The 24,875-nt window shown below is 44.8% G+C and overlaps 1 protein-coding gene and 1 long non-coding RNA gene across 5 annotated transcripts in view; one reads left to right on the forward strand and one right to left on the reverse strand.

Annotated features, from left to right (window-relative positions):
• The window catches only part of LOC147658518 (uncharacterized), a 193,540-nt gene that overhangs the window by 112,073 nt on the left and 56,592 nt on the right, over positions 1-24,875 (reverse strand). The window lies entirely within an intron of this gene.
• LOC100866411 (nucleolar protein 4-like) overlaps positions 18,036-24,875 on the forward strand; it is a 108,447-nt gene continuing 101,607 nt past the window's right edge. For 3 of the 4 annotated variants that reach the window (XM_086917449.1, XM_086917450.1, XM_086917451.1), the window contains exon 1: positions 18,036-19,387. In XM_086917449.1, the coding sequence (XP_086773575.1) occupies positions 19,343-19,387 (45 nt within the window). In that variant the 5' untranslated portion in view covers positions 18,036-19,342. The remainder of the gene's footprint in view (positions 19,388-24,875) is intronic. The other variant, XM_086917452.1, reaches the window with a different exon arrangement.

The following is a 24,875-nucleotide window of genomic DNA, read 5'->3' on the forward strand; positions in this document are numbered from 1 at the left end:
TAGAGCGAAGAACACGACGGGTTCTTTTCAATTTTAAAGGATCTTTGGTTAATTCGATCGTCGATTAACAGAGTCGTGATCGGTCCGTAAACAACCACGTTTCATTCTCGTTATCCACGGATTCGTCTTGGCCGAGATAAGAGGGAGGGAATAATAATAAGACGAGGTAGAGGAGAGTAGGTGGATGAAGAAGGGATGGCAGACTGGTGCCTGGCTGTCGCGCAATAAAAAAATACCCTCCGGGTTGAGATAGGCAGGGGTGGCTCCCTCCTCCCAGAAATTCCAAAACGACCAGTTTGTTGTTACAAATTGTTGTCCATCCCTCGGTATCTCGAGCTATCTCCGTCCTCTCTGCCCTTCCGTTTATTTACACTTTTGGATATCTTGGCCGAAAATGGGGAGAGGGGGGAGGGGGGAGCGGCGGCGGCCATTCGTCGTTGGAAAACGCTCCACCCGATCTCCACTCGAAATATCCTCGCAGATCGCCTCGCAGATCGAATTAATTAAATCGATCGAAAGAATTTATCATTATCGAAGATGCTACGCGAATTCTTCTCTCGAGAAAAACTAACGTCTCTGTTTCACGGAGTCTCTGTCTCACCGACTGCTCGCCGGTTAACGGTTCCTTTTATCGGTGAGCCGATGTTTACTCGTCCCACCCCCCCTCCCCCTCCCCCTCCCCCCGAGAGCGGCTATCCTTTCGAACCGGAAGTGGGCGTGAGAGGAAGGTGTTGTCGGCTATCTCGCAGCACCACCGTTCTCGGGGGATCGAAGGGACCACGGTGCGCACCGCATTTTATCGAACTCAGGCATCTTTCGTCCCCGAAAGATATTTTCCTCGAGTTTTCCAGGGTTCTTCATTTTTTTCTTTTTTTCTTTCTTCCCCCTCCTCTGCCCCTGAACGAAATCTTGGGAACGATTGAACTCGTTAACGTTCGAGGAAACGCGTCTCTGTCCACGCTGGTCCCCGAGCTGAGCTGGCTCCGGTTCAAAATGTTAACGCGTTTCGTTTTACGAATCGGGCCGGCATTGTTGCCACCACCCCACAGTTATCGCGCGGAATGCGAGGTTTTATCGCAAGCGGAGTGCATAACCCGTATAAAGACCCGCATTTACGAAGCTTTATCGTCGCGTCATCTTACGTTTTATTGCGTATGACGTACGCGTCCATGGTCCAATTTCAAATCGAACGGGTCTTGACAAATTTTCTAATTTTATATTCGTTCGGGAACAGTTTCACAGATTGTATCCTCCTCGTATGATCCCTCGTGGCCAAATCCGAGGGAAATGCCTCGAGATTGGTGGTTCAGGGTTCGAACAAGGCGATCCTAATTTCACGTATTCGACGCGCATTAATTTCCCAATGACCTCGATTCACCCGTCTCGATGTCCTGTCGATCGATCGATCGATCGATACGATGTTTATCGAAGGAAACGAAGACAGGCGGAGAAATTTCACCCCTTCTCGCAGGTGCGTATACACGCGTCCTTTCCTCCGAAAGGAGGTGCAACAACAACAGGACGCATAAATATGCTGCCGTGCAACTATTTTAAGATCTTAAGGCGGGTTTATGCCGCCATTAGGCGAGCCAGCCGAGACGGCACGTATTCGCGAGACGTCCAATCTCTCTCCTCTCTCTCGTTTTCTTTTTTCCACTTCGAGGTCGCCTCCCCCCTCAGAAACTGGACTGTGGAGAGGGGGGGAGGGGGGAGGCAAGAGGGGAGATATAAATTGTCGCAGTTGCGCGCGTGCCAGCCTCTTTAAAGGAAAAAAAAAAAAAAAAAAGAAAAAAAAAAAAGAAGAAGAAGAAGAAGAAGAAAAGAGCCTCTGCCGCCTCACCTACTCTCTGAGGGGAGGGTGGCCGGTCAACGAGGAGAGCCGTATTCGATATATTTCTTAACAATCTTCTCCACTTTCTCTTTTGCATTCTTTGCCCCTCTTAGTAGAAATCTTTCGTTTTTCAATTTTCAACGAGGACAACATTCTTCGACGATTCCACCGGATTATTTTAATAACCTTTTCGTTCAAGATGATATGTTATATGTTATATAAACTGGCTCGAAAGAGGCAGGGCTTGCTCCTCTCGAGACGAAAAAAATCCATCCATCCGGGAGAAATTTCACCCAATTTCTCGAGCCCGCTCGCGAAAGAGGGGCGAAAACAAACGAAAGGGAAGAACGGTAGGAACGGTTTCGTTGGAAATCGTGTTTTCTTTTTTTTCCTCCCCCTCCCTCGCGCGGGGATTTCACGCTAATAGTCACGTATCGAATTAACCGATTCACTAATTAAACCTTCGGCGGTGGCATCGGTGAGCCGCAGAGCTCGAACGCATACCTGGACAAGCGTACGTACGTATGCCAACGCGAGGGGCGGGCGGGGGGGGAGAAGGAGGGAGGGCTGTGGAGGGCGCGCGCGCGCGCGCTTGGCGGAGCGAGAGACGAGGGGGAGAGGGGGTTGGCGATGCTTTTAGAAAAAATGTAGGGCTCGAAATTGTGCAACTGATTCCCTCCAACCCTTTGATTTGGGGGGAGGGTGGCGCGATTTCATAAATATGGGGTGCGTGACGCGGAAAACCATAGTTGGAGGGGAGGGCTATGGTTCTTCTTTCCTTTTTTTTTTTTTCTTTTGGCAGGGAGGGGGAGAAGTTTGATGGGAATTGGAGAGGAGGGGTGTAATGTCGTGAGGGTTTTTTGGGTTTATTTTTTTTTTTTTTATATTTATATACATTCTTCCTTCAATGGAATCGCTAGAATATGGGTGGGTGGGTGAGAGGGAAAATCGTTGAAAAGTTCGTGTAACCGCTTTTAATGCTTTAAGTTTCGATCGTGAATTGCGTATTATGCGTATCAACGAGCGATCATCTGCTGATCATCTGCTTTTTGCTTTCGAGTTAGGATCGATTGAAAGAGAGAGAGAGAGAGAGAGAGAGAGAGAGAGAAAACGAAAGAGAGGAATTTTGATCTGAAATTATAAAGTCTTATAAATCAACAAGTACATTCGTATTCGTATTTCGAGAAAATTTGAAAACCTCTTGGTCCACCGACCCTTATATATATATATAGGTCACGGATTTTCCTTGGAACTTTGCACACGTCCCCTCCTCGCATCTACATACGTTCACTCTTAAATTCTACTTTATCTCTTTATTATCCTTGCGCCAAGCTATTCGTAACAATTGCTATTTCTCTAGTTTCCAGGTCAAGTAGAATCTCCTCCTCCTCCTCCTCCCCTCCTTCCCCTCTCTTCAACTCGACAAATTTGAAAAGGATCGAGCGAGAAAAAGAAAAGCAAAATTAGTCCAACTTATTTAACTCTTTGTTCCAACATCTACCGCAAACACTCGATAAATAAATAACCCCCCCCCCCTCCCTCCCTCCCTCCCTTCCTCCAAACTGACGTATCAAACCGATATTGGTATCGGTATGGTTTATATGCAAGGCCCTCCCTCGTTTGCGTTTGCGACGGAAAGGTATGCGTGCGCGGTTATTTCGCCGATTGGTTTTATCGCGTTGGCAACAGTGCTGGCCCCCAACGCGGGCAGAGCCGGGGGTCCGGCTGTCGCATTCCCGTATTCGCGGCGTGGGACGCAACGGTGAGGCGAGCGCGCGCGTGAACGCGCATACAAATTCGTGAAATGGTGGGCCGCGCGTAGTCGGTTGGCCTTCGTGCAGCACGGTCGGTACTGCAGGGATGCGAAAATGGGACGCGGTCGTGTGCCGTGAGCTGTTTGTCCACGCCGTGTGACGCCGCCGTGTGCCCTTCCCTCCCCAACCGCCCTGCGCTGCCCCGCCGCGCTATCGATTTTCCTTTTCCGTTTTTGCCACGGCGAAATGCCACTGTTTTTGGCGCCGCGCGCTCGAGCTGCGTTGCAGCTTTAATGCGAGCGACCCGAACCCGGCTGCTCGGTTATCGGGGAGGGGGGAGGAGGGGGGAGTCGATCGGCTGGTTCGCCACTTGTGTAAGTATGCGGATGGTTGATAAATGGAGGAGGAGTACGGTTTTTTTTTTTTTTTTTTTTTTTTTTTCTTTAAATTAGTGTCATTCTCTCGTTCCTTTCTCTCTCTCTCTCTCTCTCTCTCTCCCTCTCTCTCCCTCTCTGTCTTTTCGAAACGTTCGAGAATAATTTCGTCACTTTTACGTTGGATTTTTCAAATTAGCGATTCTTTTCGAGAACGATGAAAATAAGGAGTGAAAGTGAAGGTGAAAAGGATGTATAAAGGATGTAGAATTTCCTTAATTTGGTATAACGATAACAGAATCGAGGGAAAAAGTGAAATTCCCGCAATTCCTTCGCTCGAGGAAAAGTTCTCTCGAACGAAACAGGCCTTTTCGGGGGGAGGGGGAGAGGGGGGGGGAGGAAACTTGGGGAAGACTCGGAACACCCCTCTGACCAAGTTGCACCAAGCCGCGAAACCCGAATGCAACCCGAAAGTGGAGCGTGCATACTTTTCACCCGTTGCGCACTGCGGTAGAGCTTCACGGAGCTTAGGTTCTCGCGTCGTCTCGCGACTTCGAGAAGAAGGCGCCACCTTCCCCTCCACTCCCCTCTTAAAAGTCGTTAGCAACGTTGCTCCAAAAAAGAAAAAAAAGAATTTTCAAAACTTTTCACAATTTTCGAACCCTACCTATTCGCATGCCTTTCAATGCCTTCCTTCCTTCGAAACAAAAATCATCTCTCTCTCTCTCTCTCTCTCTCTCTCTCTCTCTCGCCCTGTAATCCGCGAGCACCGACTAATTAGATTATTCCCGTCGAATTTACCTGCACGCGTTTCAACTCGATACAACTTTCGAGAACGCTTCGTACCCGAAATACTGTGAATGTATTAAACGTGTTTGGGGGAAAGGGTGGAAATTTTCGTTCTCCTCTCTCTCTCTCTCTCTCTCTCTCTCTCTCTCTCTCTCTCTCTCTCTCTCTCTCTCTCTCTCTCTCTCTCTCTCCATGAAAATCCGCGGATCGAAGGGAGGGGGAGGGGGGGAGGTGTGCGCGCATTCGACGAATTTCTGACAGATTACATCAGCGGCGGGGCTTATTATTAATGCCCCGTCGTCGTAAACGCTGCCCCTGACAGATTTACGAACGGCAGGCGAGTCGGCCCTTCGCGCGTGCGATCGTTTATGGCGCGGGGGGAGCGAGGAAGGAGGGGCGAGGAGGGAGGGCTTCTCTCCTCGTGGGACGCGCGCGGTGCATCGCTGCACGCACGCACGCACGCACGAGAGTACTGTGCCTTCTGGCCGCTTGATTAAATTTCACTTTTTCTCTTCTCTCTCTCTCTCTCTCTCTCTCTCTCGAGGAAGAGTTTTACGGGCAATTAACACTCGTTTTAAGGGGCAACCTTCCTTTTCTCCTTTCGGCCGCGATTTTTTGATGAAGGATAGGAGCGTTCGATCGGTGTGAAAATTGTATAAATTTTGAAGCTGGAGCTTGCCGTTCCATCATGGCAGGCATGAACGAGGCGTTTATACGCGCTCGACCGGCGGTTCCCTCTGCTGGCGGAGCCTTGGTCGCGTTCACGTGGTGGGTGGTGGTACCACACGCGAGGCCTGTCATCGAGAGGCCTGCGCTTCCTGTTATCGAAGCAGCGGGGACAAATCTTTCGACCTAACTTTCGAATTATTCGATTTGCTTCGTTGAACGGACGAATGAATTTCTGGAGAAACTCAGCGCCAATTTTTTCGCAATTGCCGAGTTTCGAGGCGTGAATATTATGCGTCCATACTCCTCCCCTCCTTAAATGGAGGATAGGAGAAACGTTTCCGTTCATCGCTTTTTAAACCGATGCGTTGAAACGAATCGTTGTAAGCGTTTCCAATAAACTAATCGCGCAATTCTTTTTTGATTCCACCACTTAAGACCGTATCCATCGTGAGCGATGCCACGGGTCTTCGTGCAGCTTCGGTCAAACTTCGGGTATTCCCTGGCCATTTCGAGGGAGGGACGGTGGAATCCAACGCAAGCAGCAATTTGATGCATCGCCGAATTCCACGTGTATGAAAAGCGTGGAATCTCTCCAGGGGGGGGGGGGCGGAACAGACACTGTGCAAACGATGTGCCTCGTTATCCATCGCGTTTCTGCGCCGGGTGTTAATTAAGGGGCGGAGCAGGAGGATTGTCCGGCTTAATCGAGTGATGATCCGACTTGGAGAAAAATCGAGGAATCCTTGAATTCTTTCCCTTGCCGCTCGTCGTTCGAGAAATTTCGAACGAACTCCCTTGTTGTTTAAACAATTAAACAACTCTCCTCCGCTACAATTGTTCCATGATAATATAGAGTTTTTTCCCGAGCAACGTGTATTATCCCCAGCTTGATCAAGAGATGTCCGTCCAAAATAGGAAATATCGTTGAAAGCGAGGATCCACGCCCAGCGGCAGAAACTAGGTCACCTATTCCCAATCTCGTAACCCCCACGATCACCACCACCACCACCACCACCACTATCGGTCCACCTAATTTCCCAAGAAACCTGAAAACCGGGAAAAGAGAGTCGACCATCCCCCCCCCTCGTCTGAGGAGGAACGACCTGAAACGGTCGGGACAAAGGGTCTTCTCTAAGCAAGACACAAAAGACATCCATAAAATCAAGGGAAGGAAAAAGTTGGCGTGAGCTGAAAGTCATCCCGACTCTCTCTCTCTCTCTCGTGCACGCCGCCTCGTGAAAGCGACGGATCCTGTTCTCTAGCGCTATTAAAAGAAGCCTCTCTCACCCCCGAGAGAGGTGAGAGACGGCGTATCGACGTGAGAGAGAGAGAGAGAGAGAGAGAGAGAAGGAGAGAGGTTGGACCACGGAGTCTTTGCACGTGTGATGAGGAGACGGAACGGCCTCGGTGAGCCTTCCTCGGGTATTAACGGCGGGGAATACATTAGAGGTGGAGGAGGCGAGGAGCCGAGGAGGCGGCAACGTGGCCACCATGTGTGATGGCAAAGCTGAACGTTTCTTTCTCGCCACTCGGACATATATCTAGGCCCCGCCACGTCCTGCGTGTAAGCAGAGAGGGGCCTGCCACGCAGGGGGAGACGTACCTGGTGGACTCCGCGGTACCTGGCCACGGTGGCCAACGATGGAGGAGGTACGGTCTCTCCTCTTTCATCGTCGCTCGTGCCTTCTCCGGCGGCAGATGCTTCCCGATTTTTGAGAGGCGAGGAATTTATTTAGCCGATGGAGGAGCCACCACCACCGTCGTCGTCGCCTGGTTTGCGGACGAAGGAAATGGTTGTGAGTGTTGTTGAACGGAGAATCGTTATATTGGGATTTTTGAATGGAATGAAACCTTTCGTTTCAGGTGAATTCCAATTCGGTCGAGATGGAGCCAGGTTTGATCTCGTGCAAATTCGATGAAAGATATGTTTAGTTTAGACTGTTTAGTAGGTCGAGCGGATGCTTCGAGTGAAAGAAATTGAGTTTGCTTTTCAATACAGAAAAATCATATGCTAAATTATCGTAATTATTAATTAACTTTATGATCTTTGAACGAAGGAAAGAAGGAATTTCGAATAAAGTTTGCTTTGTAACGTAGAAACAAGTAACGATTGTAAGTAATTAAGTAATATATTGTGATGCTTTATGATTTTTGTGGTTAATCAAAGAAACCAGGAATTTCAAATGGAGTTTGCTTTGCAACATAGAAATAAGTAAATAAGTTATAAGTATATTGAGTACAAGTAATGGAAAATGTATCGGTTTGTGATGCTTTATGATCTTTGAATTTCAAGTGAAAATTGCTTGCTTTACCTAACGTAGAAACGAGTAAATTATTGCAAGTATTGAGTGCTTTATGAATAGAAGAAAGGAGGAATTTCAAGTGGAGTTTGGTTTGCAACGTAGAAATAAGTAAATAAGTTATAAGTATATTGAGTACAAGTAATGGAAAATGTATCGGTTTTCTGTTTGTGATGCTTTATGATCTTTGAATTTCAAGTGAAAATTGCTTGCTTTAACTAACGTAGAAACGAGTAAATTATTGCAAGTATTGAGTGCTTTATGAATAGAAGAAAGGAGGAATTTCAAGTGGAGTTTTGTTTGCAACATAGAAATAAGTGAATAAGTTATAAGTATATTGAGTACAAGTAATGGAAAATGTATCGGTTTTCTGTTTGTGATGCTTTATGATCTTTGAATTTCAAGTGAAAATTGCTTGCTTTAACAAACGTAGAAACGAGTAAATTATTGCAAGATATATGAAAGATGGCTTTAAATGAAATAAGAAATAGTTAATAGAGAGTAATTATGGTTTCTGTATGCTTTATGATTTTGAATTCAAGTGAAAATTGCTGCTTTGCAACATAGAAACAGTAATTTGCAAGTATGAATGCTTATGAATGAAAAGGAATTTAATGATTTGGTTCAACATAAATAAGTAAGTAAGTACAAGTAATGGAAAATGTATCGGTTTTCTGTTTGTGATGCTTTATGATCTTTGAATTTCAAGTGAAAATTGCTTGCTTTAACAAACGTAGAAACGAGTAAATTATTGCAAGTATTGAATGCTTTATGAATAGAAGAAAGGAGGAATTTCAAGTGGAGTTTGGTTTGCAACATAGAAATAAGTAAATAAGTTATAAGTATATTGAGTACAAGTAATGGAAAATGTATCGGTTTTCTGTTTGTGATGCTTTATGATCTTTGAATTTCAAGTGAAAATTGCTTGCTTTAACAAACGTAGAAACGAGTAAATTATTGCAAGTATTGAGTGCTTTATGAATAGAAGAAAGGAGGAATTTCAAGTGGAGTTTGGTTTGCAACATAGAAATAAGTAAATAAGTTATAAGTATATTGAGTACAAGTAATGGAAAATGTATCGGTTTTCTGTTTGTGATGCTTTATGATCTTTGAATTTCAGGTGAAAATTGCTTGCTTTAACAAACGTAGAAACGAGTAAATTATTGCAAGTATTGAGTGCTTTATGAATAGAAGAAAGGAGGAATTTCAAGTGGAGTTTGATTTGCAACGTAGAAACGACAAAATGGTTATAAGTAATGGAAAATGTAATATATATTGGTTGTGTGTTTGCGATGCTTGATGATTTTTGATGAAACGAGGGATTTGAGGGAACGGAGGCTTGCTTTGAAATGTGGACAGGAAACAAATGATTGCGAGTAATTAAGTAATGGAAAGTAAATTTAGGTTTTTGTTTTGTGGCGAGATGCTTTGTGACGTTGTTTTGAACGAAAGAAGGAAATGACGAGGAGATTTGGAGTTTGCTTCGCGATTTTGTGGAAACGAGCAAACGATTGCAAGTGTTAAGTATAAGAAGAAAAGGTAGATACACTTTTTCAACATTGTTGCGCGGCTACCTCTGTTCGTGAGGTAATGGAATTTCAATGGAAAAATTGCGATAATTATTCCATGCAACCTTGCTTATACAACAATCTTTAGACGAAGCACGCATATTTCTATCGTATCGCATCTTCTCATTTGCATTCACTTCACTTAATGCGACACGAGTTAACAAAATGCTACAAACAAGAATTTCTTAGTATCGCCTGTTTTTAAAGAGAACTTATCCATCGTTACCATCAATTTACCCGTACTACTAATTGTACTACTCATTAATCATTATCATCAAACGATACACAATTACATATAAATAAATTATATATAAATGTAAAATTGGAAACGAGTGGAAAGGACGAAAATATACACATGTCTCGAAGAGGAATTAGAAAGGAATTGTTGGAATTGTGCGAGCACGGTTTAACGATACATGAGCATAAAAAACAAAATATATCCGAACGGGTATCGTGGAAGGAATTATTTTGCTTCGCAGGAAAAATAAAAGGGGAAAAAAATAAATGAATAAATAAACAATCAACAAGATTAAAAGGAAAATAGTTAGTGGAAGTTGCGCTTGCGCGGGAGAGGGGGAGGGCGCGAAATTAGGTAATTCAATGTCCATATCAATTTTCCACCCCCATCCAAGATTCATTTAGATATGTAACGAAACAGCTTAAAAGAGTAGAAGAGAAAAAAGGGTGGGAGGGGGGGGGGGAATCCCTCCGGTTCTCCATATGACAGGAACGCGGGCAAATTGGACAGTGTAACAGAGAGCGGGCAAACAAAAATATTTGACAAAGCGAAGGGGTGAAATACTGCGACCGCTCAATATTTTTTTCCTCCTTTTTTTTTCTTTTTTCTTTTTTTTTTTTTTTTCCCCTCCCCCCTCCCCTCCTCTTCTCTCGTGGAAACGCGATACACAGGGATTGAACGAGGGAAGGAAAAAAATCTGATCAGCGATGGATGGATGGAATGTATATGTGTGTATAATCTGGCGTCGGTATCAACATAATTCGATATCGAATCGCAACGATTGGAAATTGGATCGGTGTTTAAGGATAAGATTAAAAGGAGGGGGAAAGGGAGACCGGCCGTTTTTTCGCGATCTTGAGAAAAAGACGATCCGTCCAATTATCGTATCCCACGAATAGCAAATCTCCTCGTCGCGAAGGGAGAAATTGGCCAGCAAAATAAACGAATTCGCCATTCATTAGCGAAACGAAATTCCAAATTCCGCGCGTGGAAAACGAATTTTTCGGCTCTCGTTCTTCCTTCTTTTTTCTTTCCTTTCGCAAGGAGGAGTCACAATCGAGGGAATAATTTTCAAACGTTCAATTTTCCCCTATCCCCCATCAGGTCCGATAGAAAAAGGAATTTTTCGTGTTGTCGAATGTACGCCATGCCAATCAATCAAAAATCGAAAACTCGAACGATCGACTTGCATTTTGATCCTACTTTCTTTCTCTTTTTCTCCAACTTCGTGGAGAGGCAATAAGGGCGCCTATACCCTATTCCTTGGAAAGAGATCCCCGTGTTCGTCTTACGCACGAGACACGCATCCTCCCTTTGATCGATACTCCCTTCCTTCCTCCCCCCTCCCCCCCTCCCCCGGTGATCGAAACGGAATTCCGCTGGAATGGCCGAGGTTACGGCTGTTTTACGATGCCCCCCCTCTCCGCGAGGGAAAAGTGGGTGTGTTGAAATTACTCGACGTTGCATTATAGAACTGGATCTTAAGACAGATATTCGAGATGCCTATTTAATAAGACTTTTCTTCACCTCGATCGATTATCATCATTTGCAAGATCTGTCTCGTCCACGCCACACGTGCACGGGTCGCTCGAGTCATCGACTCGGGTTGAGAGTCGCTACCTCCTTGCTGCCGCCACGTAGGTAGGATCCTAAAGACGTAGCCACCGACGTAAAGAAGAGGAAAAAAAAAAAGAGGAAAAGAAGCTCCGAGTGTCAGCGTAACTCCGATATAGCGCGACAAAGAGAAGGGCCTTCGCGCGGAGTGGGACGAAGACGCACCGACAAAGGCGGCGAGCGACGGAAAGAAACATATATACACACACACACACACACACACAACACCATCGGTCTAAGGTATAGCGTGATGAGACTCCCTCGGAAAGAGGGACGACGAGGGAAACCGCTTGGGGAGGGCGAGCGAAGCTCCATGGGGGGGCGAAGGTGGAACGACGTACACGACGTGGAGGAGGAGGAGGAGGAGGAGGGTGAAAGAAGGCGAAGGGAGTAACCCCCCGTTGCGCCCACACTGGACTTGGGTTTTTTGTGAAGGAGCAGCGGCGTGCTGACGAGGGGAGGAATGGGAGAGGTAGGTGAGGAGGAGGAGGAGGCGGCACAGCCGTCAGAGCACACAGGGGTCGGTGGACGGGCGAGGGGCCGGCGGGGTGGGTAGGGCTGCGTCGAGGAGGATCAGCCGGGGGCGGGAGGACAGAACTGGCAGGGGCTGCTCTAGGGAACGAGGATGGGGAAGGGAGGGGAGAGGTAGGAAGAAAGGCGAGAGAGGGAGAGGCGAAGGGAGGAGGCAGTTAGGGTGAAGGTGGATGGTGACCGAGAGGGGAAGGAGGGTGTCGAGGAGGGAAGGTTGTGTGGGTCGAATGGAGAGAGAGAGAGGGATACATAGGGGTGCCGGGGGAGAAGGGTAGGGGAGCGTACCGCCCAAGGCTTCAGAAACCAAGGGTGTCTAATGCCGAGTGGACTTTGTTCGTTCGCGAGATGACACACTGTGTACACAGAGCCGCGCGCGGACACACAGGGAAAGGTGCAGGCGAGGCGACACCGACAGTGTGTACAACCGCCAGGTTGCACGCGAAACTGGTGTAGTATACACGGTGGTAGCGCGGTGTGGTTCGATGGTAATGTTCGAATTCTATCCATAGCATTGCCAATGACGCTACTAAATTCATCCAAATTATCCACAATTCTTAAGTATATATACATATATATATATATATCCGAATACCGATATCTGGCGAAAGAAAAGGGGATCGAGGTATATAGGCGCGTAATCGGTGTACAATGCGTGTATACTTTTCACGTAAAAGTGTCGGTAAAAGTCTCGTTAATAAAACGGGAGCGGGAGAAATGGGTCCTACTATCAGAGTTGCTTCTATATACAGGGACACCCTGTATACGTATCCCCTTTACCGCGTTACGTACTTTTGACCAACAGCAGCGGCAACAGCAGCAGCAGCAGCAGCAGAGTAGTATGTAGACGGTGTGGTGTGCTCTGTGTACATGCACAATCGGTGTATACCTTATACGGGTGTGCATGGAACGCGAAATGCACGCGCGTATCTCTTGCGTCGATAGCGGAGCGTAAATGGATCCAGTGGTAGTACACGGTGGCACGAGCGCCGGCTCGTGTGTATTAGGTGTGTACGAGTAGTGCCGGACCAAACGTCAGCCCATCCGTTGCATTATGGTCGTCGCGTCGGAAAACGGGACACACGTATACCGAGCCGTGGCTGGTTTCGTGCTGAGCGGGTGGAGGCGGGAGCGGGAGCGGGAGGAGGAGGAGGAGGAGGAGGTGAAGGAGGCCTCTCTCTCTCTCTCTCCTCCCTCCCTTCCTCCCCCTCCCCCTCCTCTCCGGTATTATAGATCTAATTCGACCGCTTTCAGAGACACGGACGGCGGGACGCGTGGTTTTTTTTTTTTTTTTTTTTTTTTCTTCTTTTTTTTTCCTCTCTGCTCGATAGCGAGAGGGTGGACGGAGGGGGGTCGAGGAGGGCGGTCTACGGTTGCGAAAGTGCGCGCGGGCGAGGGGGAGGGGGAGGAGGAGGGGAGAGGGGAGGGCGGGTCGAGTGGTCTTTGTTCCCTCGTGGGATGACACGTTGCGAGGGCTTGTGCATATCTCGCGATCGCGGATATACACACCTGTACGTGTGGATGTGTTGGATATGTACGTATGTATATGTGTGTGTACGTGTGTGCGTGCGTGTATATATATATACACGGAGGAGGGGGAGAAGTTTCCTCGCGGCTTTTTTTGCGGCTTGAGAAAGTTCGTTTGGCCTCGTGTTGCCTGAGACTCGTTTCTAACCGACTTGCCTTTCCTTCGAATCGAGGAGGATACGAATTCGGGAGAGGATTGCGTAAACGAGGAAACGGTGGAAGGAGGGTTTGGGGAGGTGGTCGTGGTTCCAAGGATCATTCGTGGGGACCATTTTCCTCCCGATTTGTTTAATTGTATCTAAAACAGAAGGTAAGAAAGATGGGAAGAAATCTTCTTTTGACGAAGATATTCGCTGAAGATGAGAAATTCGGAAGATGAACGTGAAGACGAAGGTCGGTTTCGCGTGATTTTTTTTTTTTTTCCAATTAATGATCCAGGTAAAATATGCGGAGCGCAGGGGAAGGAAGGAAATCCTCGCGTAAATGAAGACATTCAACGGGAAAGAAAGGTGTAGAAGGTGTGCGCAATATCTTTTAAACGTGGATTGCGTGGATTTACAAAATATTTAGAATCAAGGAGAAACTAGGAAGAGGTGAGTATCAAGGATAAAGTGATGGAAGTGATGTTGTAGTGTGGAAATGGAAGAGCGGAGAGTGTGGCCATGTTGAAAATAATACAGATGTTGTGCGGAGGTCGTATTTTGACTTTTAAAGGTCAGAGAGCTGAAATAGGTTGTGCGTGTTATCACATGGTCAGGTATGTTTCCTTTGAAAGTTATTGTTGGAAGAATGAATTTACAGGTGCTCGAGATAGCTTCCGCGAGATTTAATGCAGGCGTGCATGAAATCACGTTATGAATTCGTGAATTTATTTTCAGATCGGATACGTGTCCCGAGTTATTATCATAAAACATCGTAATTTTGCAAGATTTTTTTTTTTTTTCTTTTTAAAATTCCATCGTGGTGTAAACTTTTATTTTAGAAAACGACACGTTTACACGTTTATTTTAATGAGTGCAGGAGAGAAATTAAAATTAGCGGCGAAGAGAAATGCGAAGAATCGAATAAGAAGTTGAATAATCCTCCCATCTTTTTAAAAAAAAAATTACCATAAAATCATTCGTTCGATAGAAAAAGTATAAAATCCAATATTTTAATAAGATGTCGATTGCCGGTAATTGCTCGAGATTAAATATTTCCATATTTTTTTCTTCACGAGTATAGAGTCCACGAGATTCCTCCAAAAAATTTGAATGGAAGTTCCTTAAATTTCTGAATTCGACAATTTGCGAGTGTCGTGTTCACACATTTTCACATCGCTTAAAACACTTAAACGACTTTGCCATGACATCGCGAGAATTGTTCATACCGCGTTAACTGCATACACCTATCCAATTACACGCAAATTATCCATTGCGATATTAAGATAAAACAAGTCTTGGCTCGTTGCACGTTCTTCTCAAATCACAAACAAACGGCCAAAATCTTCCTTCCACTCGCCTCCACTCACACGATCACGTTAAATCCTAAATCCTTTCGACTCCTCAAAAAAAAAAAAAAAAAAAAAAAAAAAAGAATCGAAACGAAGCCAATCGAATTTGCAAGGAAGAAGCGGGTTGAAGAGAGAGAGAGAGAGAGAGAAAAAAAGGCGGTCGATCGAACGGCGGGTGAATTTCTCTCGTACGTACACACCGTGACCCTCGAGAGGGTGTCGCTGCCCCCCTCGATGGGAGGCGGTGGTAGTCGAATCGAAAGCGGAAGATCGCACTTTCACCGGAAAGTTTCGAGCTTTTTTATGCGCGGCGCCGCGTGTCCCGAAGTTTTCCGCCCCCGCGGCAAACTGTTGCTTAGATCGTTATCGCGTGTACGATAAGCCTCCTCGCCCCCAATCGGCGCGGCGAGGAATTAGAAACAATCTCGTCCCTTTCCTTCCTTCCTTCCTTCCTTTTTTCGATTCATCGGTCGCCTCCGCGTTTAAAAAGGGTGCACCGCAAGGTTTAATCTGATTATGGATGGATACAGGGTGAAAAAAATGTACCTTCGAGAGAATGTAAGAATGTCGAAATCGTAATCGAAGGATAATCAATTTGTATCTTTGGAGATGTTTCAAGAGTGCTCGCTTTTGAAGAGTTGGAATTAAATTGTGTACGTTTATACATGTATGTGTACGTGTTTCTGTGTTTTTTGTCGAGCAAAAAATTCACTTTCTTCTCGAAGTGGCTCGTTAAGAAAAATCGCATTATCTTTCATACGAAAGCAGAAAAATTAATATTCATTTTGAACGTTGTATAGCATTATTTATTTTTTCGACACGTAATTTTTTGAGTCACCATATATGAAGATAGGAGGATCCTTCGTTCGTATGAGATACGAACTTTGGACTTACGCCCGATTTTTAGACTGCCGATGCGAAACTGTAACGTGTAAGGAAAAGAGGAGGGGAGAGGGGGCGTAAATCGGAGCGATTGGTTTTCATTCGTCGAAACGAAACGCGCGATAATTGGTTTTAGGTTAGGTTAGGTCCGGTAGGTTTTTACGACGCCCCTTTTGTCAACCGGAAGGATTAAAAGTAAAAGTTCAAGTGTCAATTCTTGATGCGGATACGTCAAAGAGATTATAGATAATGGAGGATGGTCCCGACCTGTAGAGGGTGTAGAGACGTCAGGTGATATGTTGACAGGGAATATCAAGTTTCTAGCGAACCCTCGCTCGCTCGTCGTTCCATTTCGTTCGTATTATTTCACGATAACAGTTGTGTAGATAAAGTAAAGTTTCCTACTTTCTTCTTCACTTTTGCGAAAACTGTCCTACCTCGTGCGTCGAACTGTTGTACGCGTGCATGTGATCGATGCTAATTGCAATGCGCTGGCAAATAAAACGTGATATCGTGGCTCGGAAAGGACAAGCTTAATGAGGAAATTAAATCACGTTTCCTATAAATTATTCTCATTTGATTTGAAAATATCGCTTATGTTATGTCTAAACATAAGACGAAGATTGTAAATTCAGAGAAAAAATCGAAACAATTGTAATTGTACTCGATATATGCTATAAGTAAAATTAAAATTAAAGAATTCTCTTCAAGAATCTCTTCCATCGGTATAAGCAACAACTTAGAGTTTCTTTACACGAATAATTCAAAAAACTTCAAGCTGTGTATATACTGTATGTATATGTATAGATACACATAGATATCCTCGTACACACTGTAGCCAATAGACGGAATAGTTCAGATTGTTCTTTCTTTGTAATGCGAAGAAGCGCGTATTTCTGCTCGAGACTTCATTCAGTCAGAGCCACCGTGAACAAAGTGACCGTTGTAAAAACCGATACTACCTGGTGCCCGGTAGAGTGAAAGCAGGACACCCCCGTAGAACGTATTCTCCCTTATCAAGCCCGCAGGTGGTCGAGGCATAGGCCGTTAGCTCGTCCGGCTAATAACTCGAAAGACGGGCCATTAAAGAGCCGTGGTGGAACACGCACTCGAGACTCGCCTCTCGTGGATGACTCGTCATCGTCAAGCGGCGTGCGTGTAGGTCGCGGTGCGCATATATATATATATATATATATATATATATGGTATATACATACATATATGTATATATATATATATATATAATGGAGCCTCGCGGAACGATATCGCACACACGGTCCGTGGCTCGAGCAGTGGACACGGGAGAGAGAGAGAGAGAGAGAGAGAGATAAAGCGACGGGTATAGAAGGGAAAGAGGGCAGAGTGGACAGAGATGGGCGTAGAGATAGACGGCTAGCAACGGAGAGCGCGGATCGTCCGTCCACACGTATCCCATACAGCCACGCGGACGTGTTCATAGAGAGAGAGAGAGAGAGAGAGAGAGAGACAGACAAACAGACAGAGAGAGAGAGAGGTGAGCAGTGGCGTGCACATACCCTCCTAAGCACAAGCCTAACACACCCGTGGAAGCCCCTTCGGCCGATGAGTGCCGGCGCCCCTTGCCCCCTCGCAGCGCAACACTCCTCTGCCTGTGTCCCCCTTCACCCCAACACCCATCAGCCAAAGGTACTCTCTCGCGCTCTTCCCCCGGCCTCTCTCTCTCCCCCCTCCCCCCCTCCCCTCCCCTCGCCACGAAAGCCCTGTGGATGCCGGTGTGCGGCCCCTTGCGCCTCTTTCGATCCCTCCTTTCCCTCGGAGAGTTACCCGTCCACCGGCCCCTTCGGTGTTCTGATGGTGACAGACCCTACCTTACCGCCTCCGCTCTGCCACCGCCGCCGCGGGCCGGGGAGGGTCGAGGCGAACCGGCGAGGGCGCTGGAACGGTGGAAAAGGAAGACGGACAGTTGGCTGAACCGAGAGATAGCGGCAGAGTGAGAGGGAGTGAGGGAGAAAGAGAGAGGAGAGAGAGAGAGAGAGAGAGAGAGAGGGAGATAGGATGAGGTATCAGGGAACCGTAGTTGCGGGAGAGAGACGGGGATAGAGACCAGAAAGGAACACCAGGGGTGAAGGAGAGAGGGTTGACGCGTTCGAGGAGGACCGTTGGGGAGTGAGAGCGGTACGGGTCATAGCAGGGCGCGGCATGAGGGAGAGACAGAGACGGGACGAGGGGCTGGGGTACGGGGAAGAGAGAGGGGGGTGTGGCAGAGAGCGGGCGAGAGAGAGAGAGAGCGTGTGCCGGCGCGCGATAGGGAAAGAGAGGGAAAGGGAGAGTGGGGTATGGGTGAAACGTAGAGTGAGGTTGGCGTGGTTGGGATGAGGAGACGTGGGGGAGTTGCGAGGAACAGGGGAGCGGTGCGGAGGCGGTGAGGAGAGTGGTGGAAAGGATGAGGTGGGCGAGGGGAGGGGGGTCGCCGCCGCGTCGCCAGTCGCCAGTTTGCCGTGAGCGCTCGTGATGCGAGGACGTTCTATAATTTCGTCTAGGAGCGTGGCGCTCTATCACCACTCGCACTAGAAACGGGGGAACGACACGTTTCTTTTTCCTCACATAATTCGCGTTCCCTGCTCGTTATACGAGAAATCGAGTCGGTCGGATCGAGTGGAAATTGGCGATAAACGAGAAGGAACGAACACGAGAAGGATTCGACGCCACAGTGTGTCTCGACGACCATTTGCGACAGTTCAAACTCGCGGCGTGCGCGGGCATTCGACGTGCACACGAGGAACACGAGCGTACCTCGCGCGAGAAAGAGCGCGACATTTTTCCTCTTGTTTACTTGTGTGTTGCGGACAGTACGTCCTTGGTGTATTCGCGGGCATACCGTTCCCAAGTGTGTGACGTTTCATCGAGACTGGAAGACCGAGACTGATTACACTGCGTTACACTCGCTCGCAGGCGACCATTTTATTTCGAAAGTTTGAACGGTGGCGTTGCCTGTTACATCTGTGCGTCCTTGTCCCTGCGTGATGTACGAACCTTTCGATCGACCAGCTGATCGCGATTCCGGCAGTGTTGCATCGGCTCGATGGACTTTATAGAGGTAGCTGCTCGTCCGTGGAGTATCGTGTACGTGAGCGGAAGGTCGAATCGCTCGACTACGAGACAGTTTTCGTGCGGGTACCCGGCCCTTTTTTCACTCGCACCCGTCTACCGTCTCGACACCTGCGGTAACCGCGGGAATTTTATCACGGCGGTTCGCGGCGCCGCTGCGTGGTGCTGTTGTGCGCGAGCTTAAGGTTCGCGGGTTGTGCGCGGGACAAGGACAGAGCGCGCGTTGTGTGTACGAGTCCAACTAAAAAGAGACGGTGTGCGAGTGTCGGAAAGAGGCAGAACTAAAACCGAGAACTCTGAGAAAGTTTGCGAGTAAAACGTGCCTCCGAGACGTATTTACAACATCTCTCTCGTAAAGTACGTTCTCTCTTTCTTTGTACAACGTTCTTGTATACGTGTATGTACAATTCGTGTTATCGTTTCGCGGTTGGGAACCAACGACAAGGACAGCTGCGGGGATCGAGTAAAAGAAGTGAAACGAATAAAAGAACATCGGACTCCGCTTTTGTTTCGCTTTTGATTATTCGTGCTTTCGGGGGTGCGAGTAGAGTGACGCCAACCAAAAGGGAAAACCTATAAGCCAATAGCACAGAGCGAGACAGGAGGGAACGACTGCGGGGCGGAAAAGAGACGGAAACACGGTCGCCGCTCCACGAGGAAAAGAAAGACACTCACGTCGGGGACTGAATATGTCCGCCAAGCGAAAGGCCACTGCCATCATGCAGCATCACAAGGTGAGTCGACCGATCGTCACCGTATCGCCACGTGATCGAACTTTTTCCGCGACGAGGGTCTGTAATGCAATTCTCGACGTAGCACAGAGATATAGCAAAAAGTTGTTGCGAGTCAAAGTTTAACTCACGGACTATAACGGCTCGAGGTTCAAGGTTGTCATTTTCTTTTCTTCCACTCGCGTCGTGTCGTTGCGTGTATAGTATAACTGTGTCGGGCGAGCGCGACGCTTGTACTTTTAAATATCGCGATACGATAAAGAGAGAAATATCCATAAAGTGGACGAACGAGAAATGTTCGTAATGTGAACGGAGGGCGAGAGGAGGGAAGAGGAGAGAGAGAGAGAGAGGGGAGGGGGGAGCGGGGGAGCGGGGGGATCTGCCTGTGCTGGAAGCTCACATGGAAAATTGGAGTTTTCTGCCGCCAGGTCGCGTTCGTTTCTCGTGCAACTCATTATTCCGTTGCACTCTAATTTTTTTCTCTCTCCGTGTTTTTTGGAGTGGCGGACGAGCCAGTCGAAACCGGGAGTGGGGGAAAGATGAACCGCGCGCGAAAGTTTTAATTGAAAGAGTTACACGAATTTTCGTCGGGGGGGGACGCGCGGGCAGAAAAGTTGCGAGGGTAACACTTAACGCGTATTGACTCATTAACCGTTGCCTGCGTCGTTATTTCCGATTTTTGTTTTTCGAACTGTTGGAAACCTTTATACACATTCGTGTACGAGTACCTGCTCCAATTTTATTTTTCTATCCCCCTATCTCCCCCCCCCCCTCTCCTCTTTTTTTTTTTTATTCTTTTATAAAACATTGGAATACTTGGTATCAATTTAGATAGTTATTTGCTAATGAAACGTAAACTTAATGATCAATTTTATTGCGTTGTTGTTCAACAGATAATTCGTATGGTTCTTTCCTTTATTATTTGATATTATTGCTTTTTATCCGTTGTGTTAACGAGTATGTTGGGTAATCTTATTGGGTAATCTGATTGAAAATGTGAACATTTAATAAATATTTGTTAAAAAATGATAGCAGCAATATCTATTGGCAATTTTTTGCAACATTTTTCAAGAAGAAATTCTTGTTTTCGTAGTAATAGTTATCATAACAATAAGTTATAAGGTATAACAAATAAATTATACGAGACATTTATAAAATATATAAATTGAAAAAACTATTAAATTATTGTAATTTCTTTCATTGTATAAAAGATTGAATCAAATTTTGGAGTTACGTGAAAGCTACTGTTTGCTACAAGTTAGCCACATATTACCAATAATTTCACGTGAATACGAGTCATAAATTAACGCAATTTTAATTACTTTGTGTAATTAATCCTTTGTACTTTGATTACATTTACGTTTCACTTGGTACTATTAAGTTTCTCTCATGTAACTGTATATACATTACAATGAACTACACAGGGGAATATTGAAAATTTTTACCAAATATTTTAGCAATATAATTCTTCTCATTTTTCTTTTTCTTTTTTTTTTCTTTTTTTTTTTTTTTTTTTTGATAATCTTAATTACTAGTAAATTTTCTTTATTTCTGATCTCTTAGATATTTCAAAATTTTATCGAGACATTTTATTTTTCACGAATACGGAGCATTAAAGTAACATAAATTTCGTCTTCGCATTTTTCTCAATGTACTATAGATTAGGGAAACGTCGCAGAATAACGGGTATTCACTTGACGACACGCGAATCGCAGAAATCGACGATACCCGATGACGAACTTGTTGGATCATACTTATCGCGGGACTTTTTCTTTTTCTCGGCCAGATTAGGTCTGTATATCTTCTGCACGAAAGATAATCCGTGGATCGCGTTTCCAGGGAGCTCGATCAAGCACGTGCTCGATCGAAGAATCTCCGTGACCACTCGCATCGATGTGGAATTTCTGCGTCTCATTCAACCGCGTGTTATTTTAACCCTTTGAATGCTCCAAAAAAAAGATCTTCCATTTTTACGAGACTGAAATTCGGTTCGATAACTTTGTGTTCGTAAATAACACGATAATTTATGGAATATTTACTCATCATGCACGTTGTTATGTAGTTTAGTTATATACGTAGTTTCTTTGAAATAATATTTTTACAGAGTGGATTAAGAAACGAGAGAATAGAAAATGAAATAAGTTAATCTTTAAAATAGGACAAATGGAATATTTTGGAATGGGATCCATTGTGTTTTAAAAATTATTTTTATTTCTTTTCAAATTAGAATATAATTTTTTTTTTTTTTTTTTTTCTATTAGAGGAAATTGATTCTAAGATCTTTTTCATTTATCTTTATAACGAACACATCGAAATGATTAAATTATAACACTTTTTTTTTTTTTTCCGGTAATTATAATCAGTATAATAGAATTTAGAATAGGAAATAGAATGCAAATTAGAATAGAAATTAGATGCAAAGATGAATTATTATCAGATGAAAAATTCAAAATCTCTTCCTTTTGAATAAAAATAAATACACGTATACTTCTCATCTCATTCTCACATTAAATTGTATTATAATCGAAACATTATATTCCATATTATTTATCGAAATGATAATATCTCGGTTACTTTTATTACCCGATATTATCGAAAAAAAAAAAAAAAGAAAATCAAGAAAATGAAATTCTTGAGCGTATTTGACAATGTTCATCGATTAGCATACAAATATAGAAGGGAAAGGAGCACGTTAATAATATGAATTAATTTTTGCAAATACAATAATTCCAATGTAATTTTTGCTAATTCATTTAAGATATTCTAATTAAAACGCTAACGATAGAAAATAATGATATTAGTCACGTCGTAATAGTTCATTGAGAAACGTCGAGTGAATATTATTATATTTAAAAATATAATGTATAATATCTGTATTGAGATACGGTGTTTGTGTAGTGGTATGGTAATAAAATGAATCAAATTCATTTCGAATTCGCTATTTACGCTTCGTGTTAATCGTAATTCATGCTTTCTGCGATTTCATTAATATTTCAAGTGTTTTAGGTTACGGGCACCCCGTTAAAAAGGGGTGTCGATCGTAACGGAGTGTTATTTTATTATTGTATTTGCATATTTTCGATTCGTCCCCCGGATATCTATTCTAATTATTCGTGTCCCGGATAATTGACGCGGAAATGTAATTTTGTGGGTGGCGTGCAGATAGGGTGGCCGAAACATCATTAAAACCCCCGATTAATTGCATACGTTGCGGCCATACGGTTTAGGGAAATGTTTTGAAAGAAACGGGGAAAACACGATTTCAAAATAAAAATATTGTTCCTCGGAAATGTACCTTTTTTTTTTTTTTTTTTTCTTCCCAAATACAAATACTTGTTTTTTATTTTATTTACACTTTGTTCGTTCATTAATACCTTCTTAACCCTTGTATCGTACCGAATTTCTCGAAATATAATAAAATATTTGGAATTTATTTCTTCTTGTTTCATATCTTTTTTTTTTTTTAATTGTCGCGTGAAAAACATTTTTACTCTTATTCTTATTTATTATTTCCTTTCGTGGAAATAATAATTCCATTTCCAAAAATTCGAATTCAAATTTTCTTAAGGAAAAGGAGAAGAAGGGAGGGTGGGGGGAAGATAAAAAAAATGAAATAAAACTCCGTGGAAAACTCGCCGAGTATATATACTAACGAAACCTGTGAACTCCATTAGTCGATCGATCGATCCGGTTGCATAAATTAATCCGGTCGTATTTAGCTCCAAAAACCATACTCCATCCCTCGCAACGGTGTAACAATGATGATCGATTCGAAAAGTGTGCTCGTTTTGCCTTTGAATCTTTCGCGCGGCCGCTGCCGCCCTTTTGTCCACCGTTGAAACCGGTGAAATTTCCAACAATTCCGCCGGCCGGCAAATTTCGCTGGATAATTCAGAACAAAATCGAGACCCTCCTCTCCCCCCAACGCGTGCCGGGCGGAACAAATGTTTTGGTTTTGCGTTACAATTAGAATTAACAGCGTCGCCGGTTTATTCCGCACCGCCTCTTATTTTTATTTCCTTTTTCCGACCTCGGATAAGAGGTGAAAGGAATTCGGTGCGCTCGGCGATAAAATTTCGAACGAGGAACAATTTAAAAAATCGAGGATAAATTTTGGCTTGGATAATAAAAATTCGATTCGTTCGTTTCTTTTCTTTTCTTTTTCTTTTTTTTTTTTTTTTTTTTTTGTCTTAATTGGTTTCGATTCGAAAGATTTGTATGATAGAATGATCTGGGGTTGGGCGAGAGTTAAGAAAAGGATAATTTATTTGATAAAAGTGGTGGGAATTTTGAAACTGTTTTCACTTCGCGATGTATTCAGGGATAACAACAAAAAGGAGGGAAAAAAGGAATTTGAATTGTTGACCGATCAATATTGAAATGATTAAAGGAGAAAATTTTATAAAATTTTTATTTTATACTTTCAACAACTTATAACGCATAACTTTTATAATTATCAAAACTTAGAGAGCGAGAGAGAGAGAGAGAGAGAGAGAGAGGAGATGTATTTGCAGTTTCGAAAAGTTTCGAAAGTTTATTTCCGTTTTTGCAGAGATGTAACGCTTACAAGGCGTAAAAAGGCGTGATGAATCATACGAAGTCTAAAACAATTACAAAATTTTTTACTTTAGCCAATATCCCTTCGATAAAAGACAAACTTTTGCGCGTAATATGTTTTATCATTAAAAAAAAAAAAAAAAGTCAAAGAAATCTACAAGCGAATGAAACATCGCTTCCCATCGCTCTCCTAATTCGTGCAAATTCCTCGTCCCCATCATCTCGATCCAAAGAAGACCAGCAAGAGAGACGAGGCAACGCGAAAAAAAAGAAAAAAAGTGAAAGAAAAATGGCAAAAGGAAGGACAAATGGTCCCGGTTGAAGAATGATCACGACTCACGCCGATCGAACGCGATGCAACACATGATAAACGGTCGGTGAAGGCACGAGGGAACGGTACAGGTTGCGCGCGTGCGACGAAGAGAGCAACAGTAAATACCGGTGGCTGGTTTGCTTGCCGGCGCGCTAGTTAGATCGATCCGATCAGAATCGAACCGCGAAAGTCAAGTCGGAGTTGAGGCAGGTTCGGGACGTCTGCGTCCTTCTCCCTCCCGTGTACCTCTCCGTACGCTGTCTCTTTCCGTTCTCTTCTCCCCAATCCCCTTCTCTCCTCCCCTTCTCGAACGTACGAGTCTGTCTCGCTCCATCGCCTCTCTTTTCTCCTCTTTCTCGCTGTCGTTCTCTGACTGAATCGTTCGTCCTGTTCGCGCCTGCGCAGCTCTCGCTCCCTCACGGTCCAACAGGTTATATTTTTCCAACTCTCTCCCTCGGCTCGTCTTCCTTCGCCCGTCTTTTTCTGCCCCTCCCTCCCACCGACACTCTTGTTTCTCTCTTTCGGTCGGCGTATACCCACCGTCGGCCAATCAATCTTCCTTCTCGACTCCCTTTCGTTCGTTCGTTCGTTCGTTCGTTGTCGCCTCAACGACGAAACGAA

The sequence above is a fragment of the Apis florea genome, unplaced genomic scaffold, assembly GCF_048593485.1.
Source record: "Apis florea isolate Af1SG1 unplaced genomic scaffold, ASM4859348v1 contig_2201_pilon, whole genome shotgun sequence".
NCBI lineage: Eukaryota > Metazoa > Arthropoda > Insecta > Hymenoptera > Apidae > Apis > Apis florea.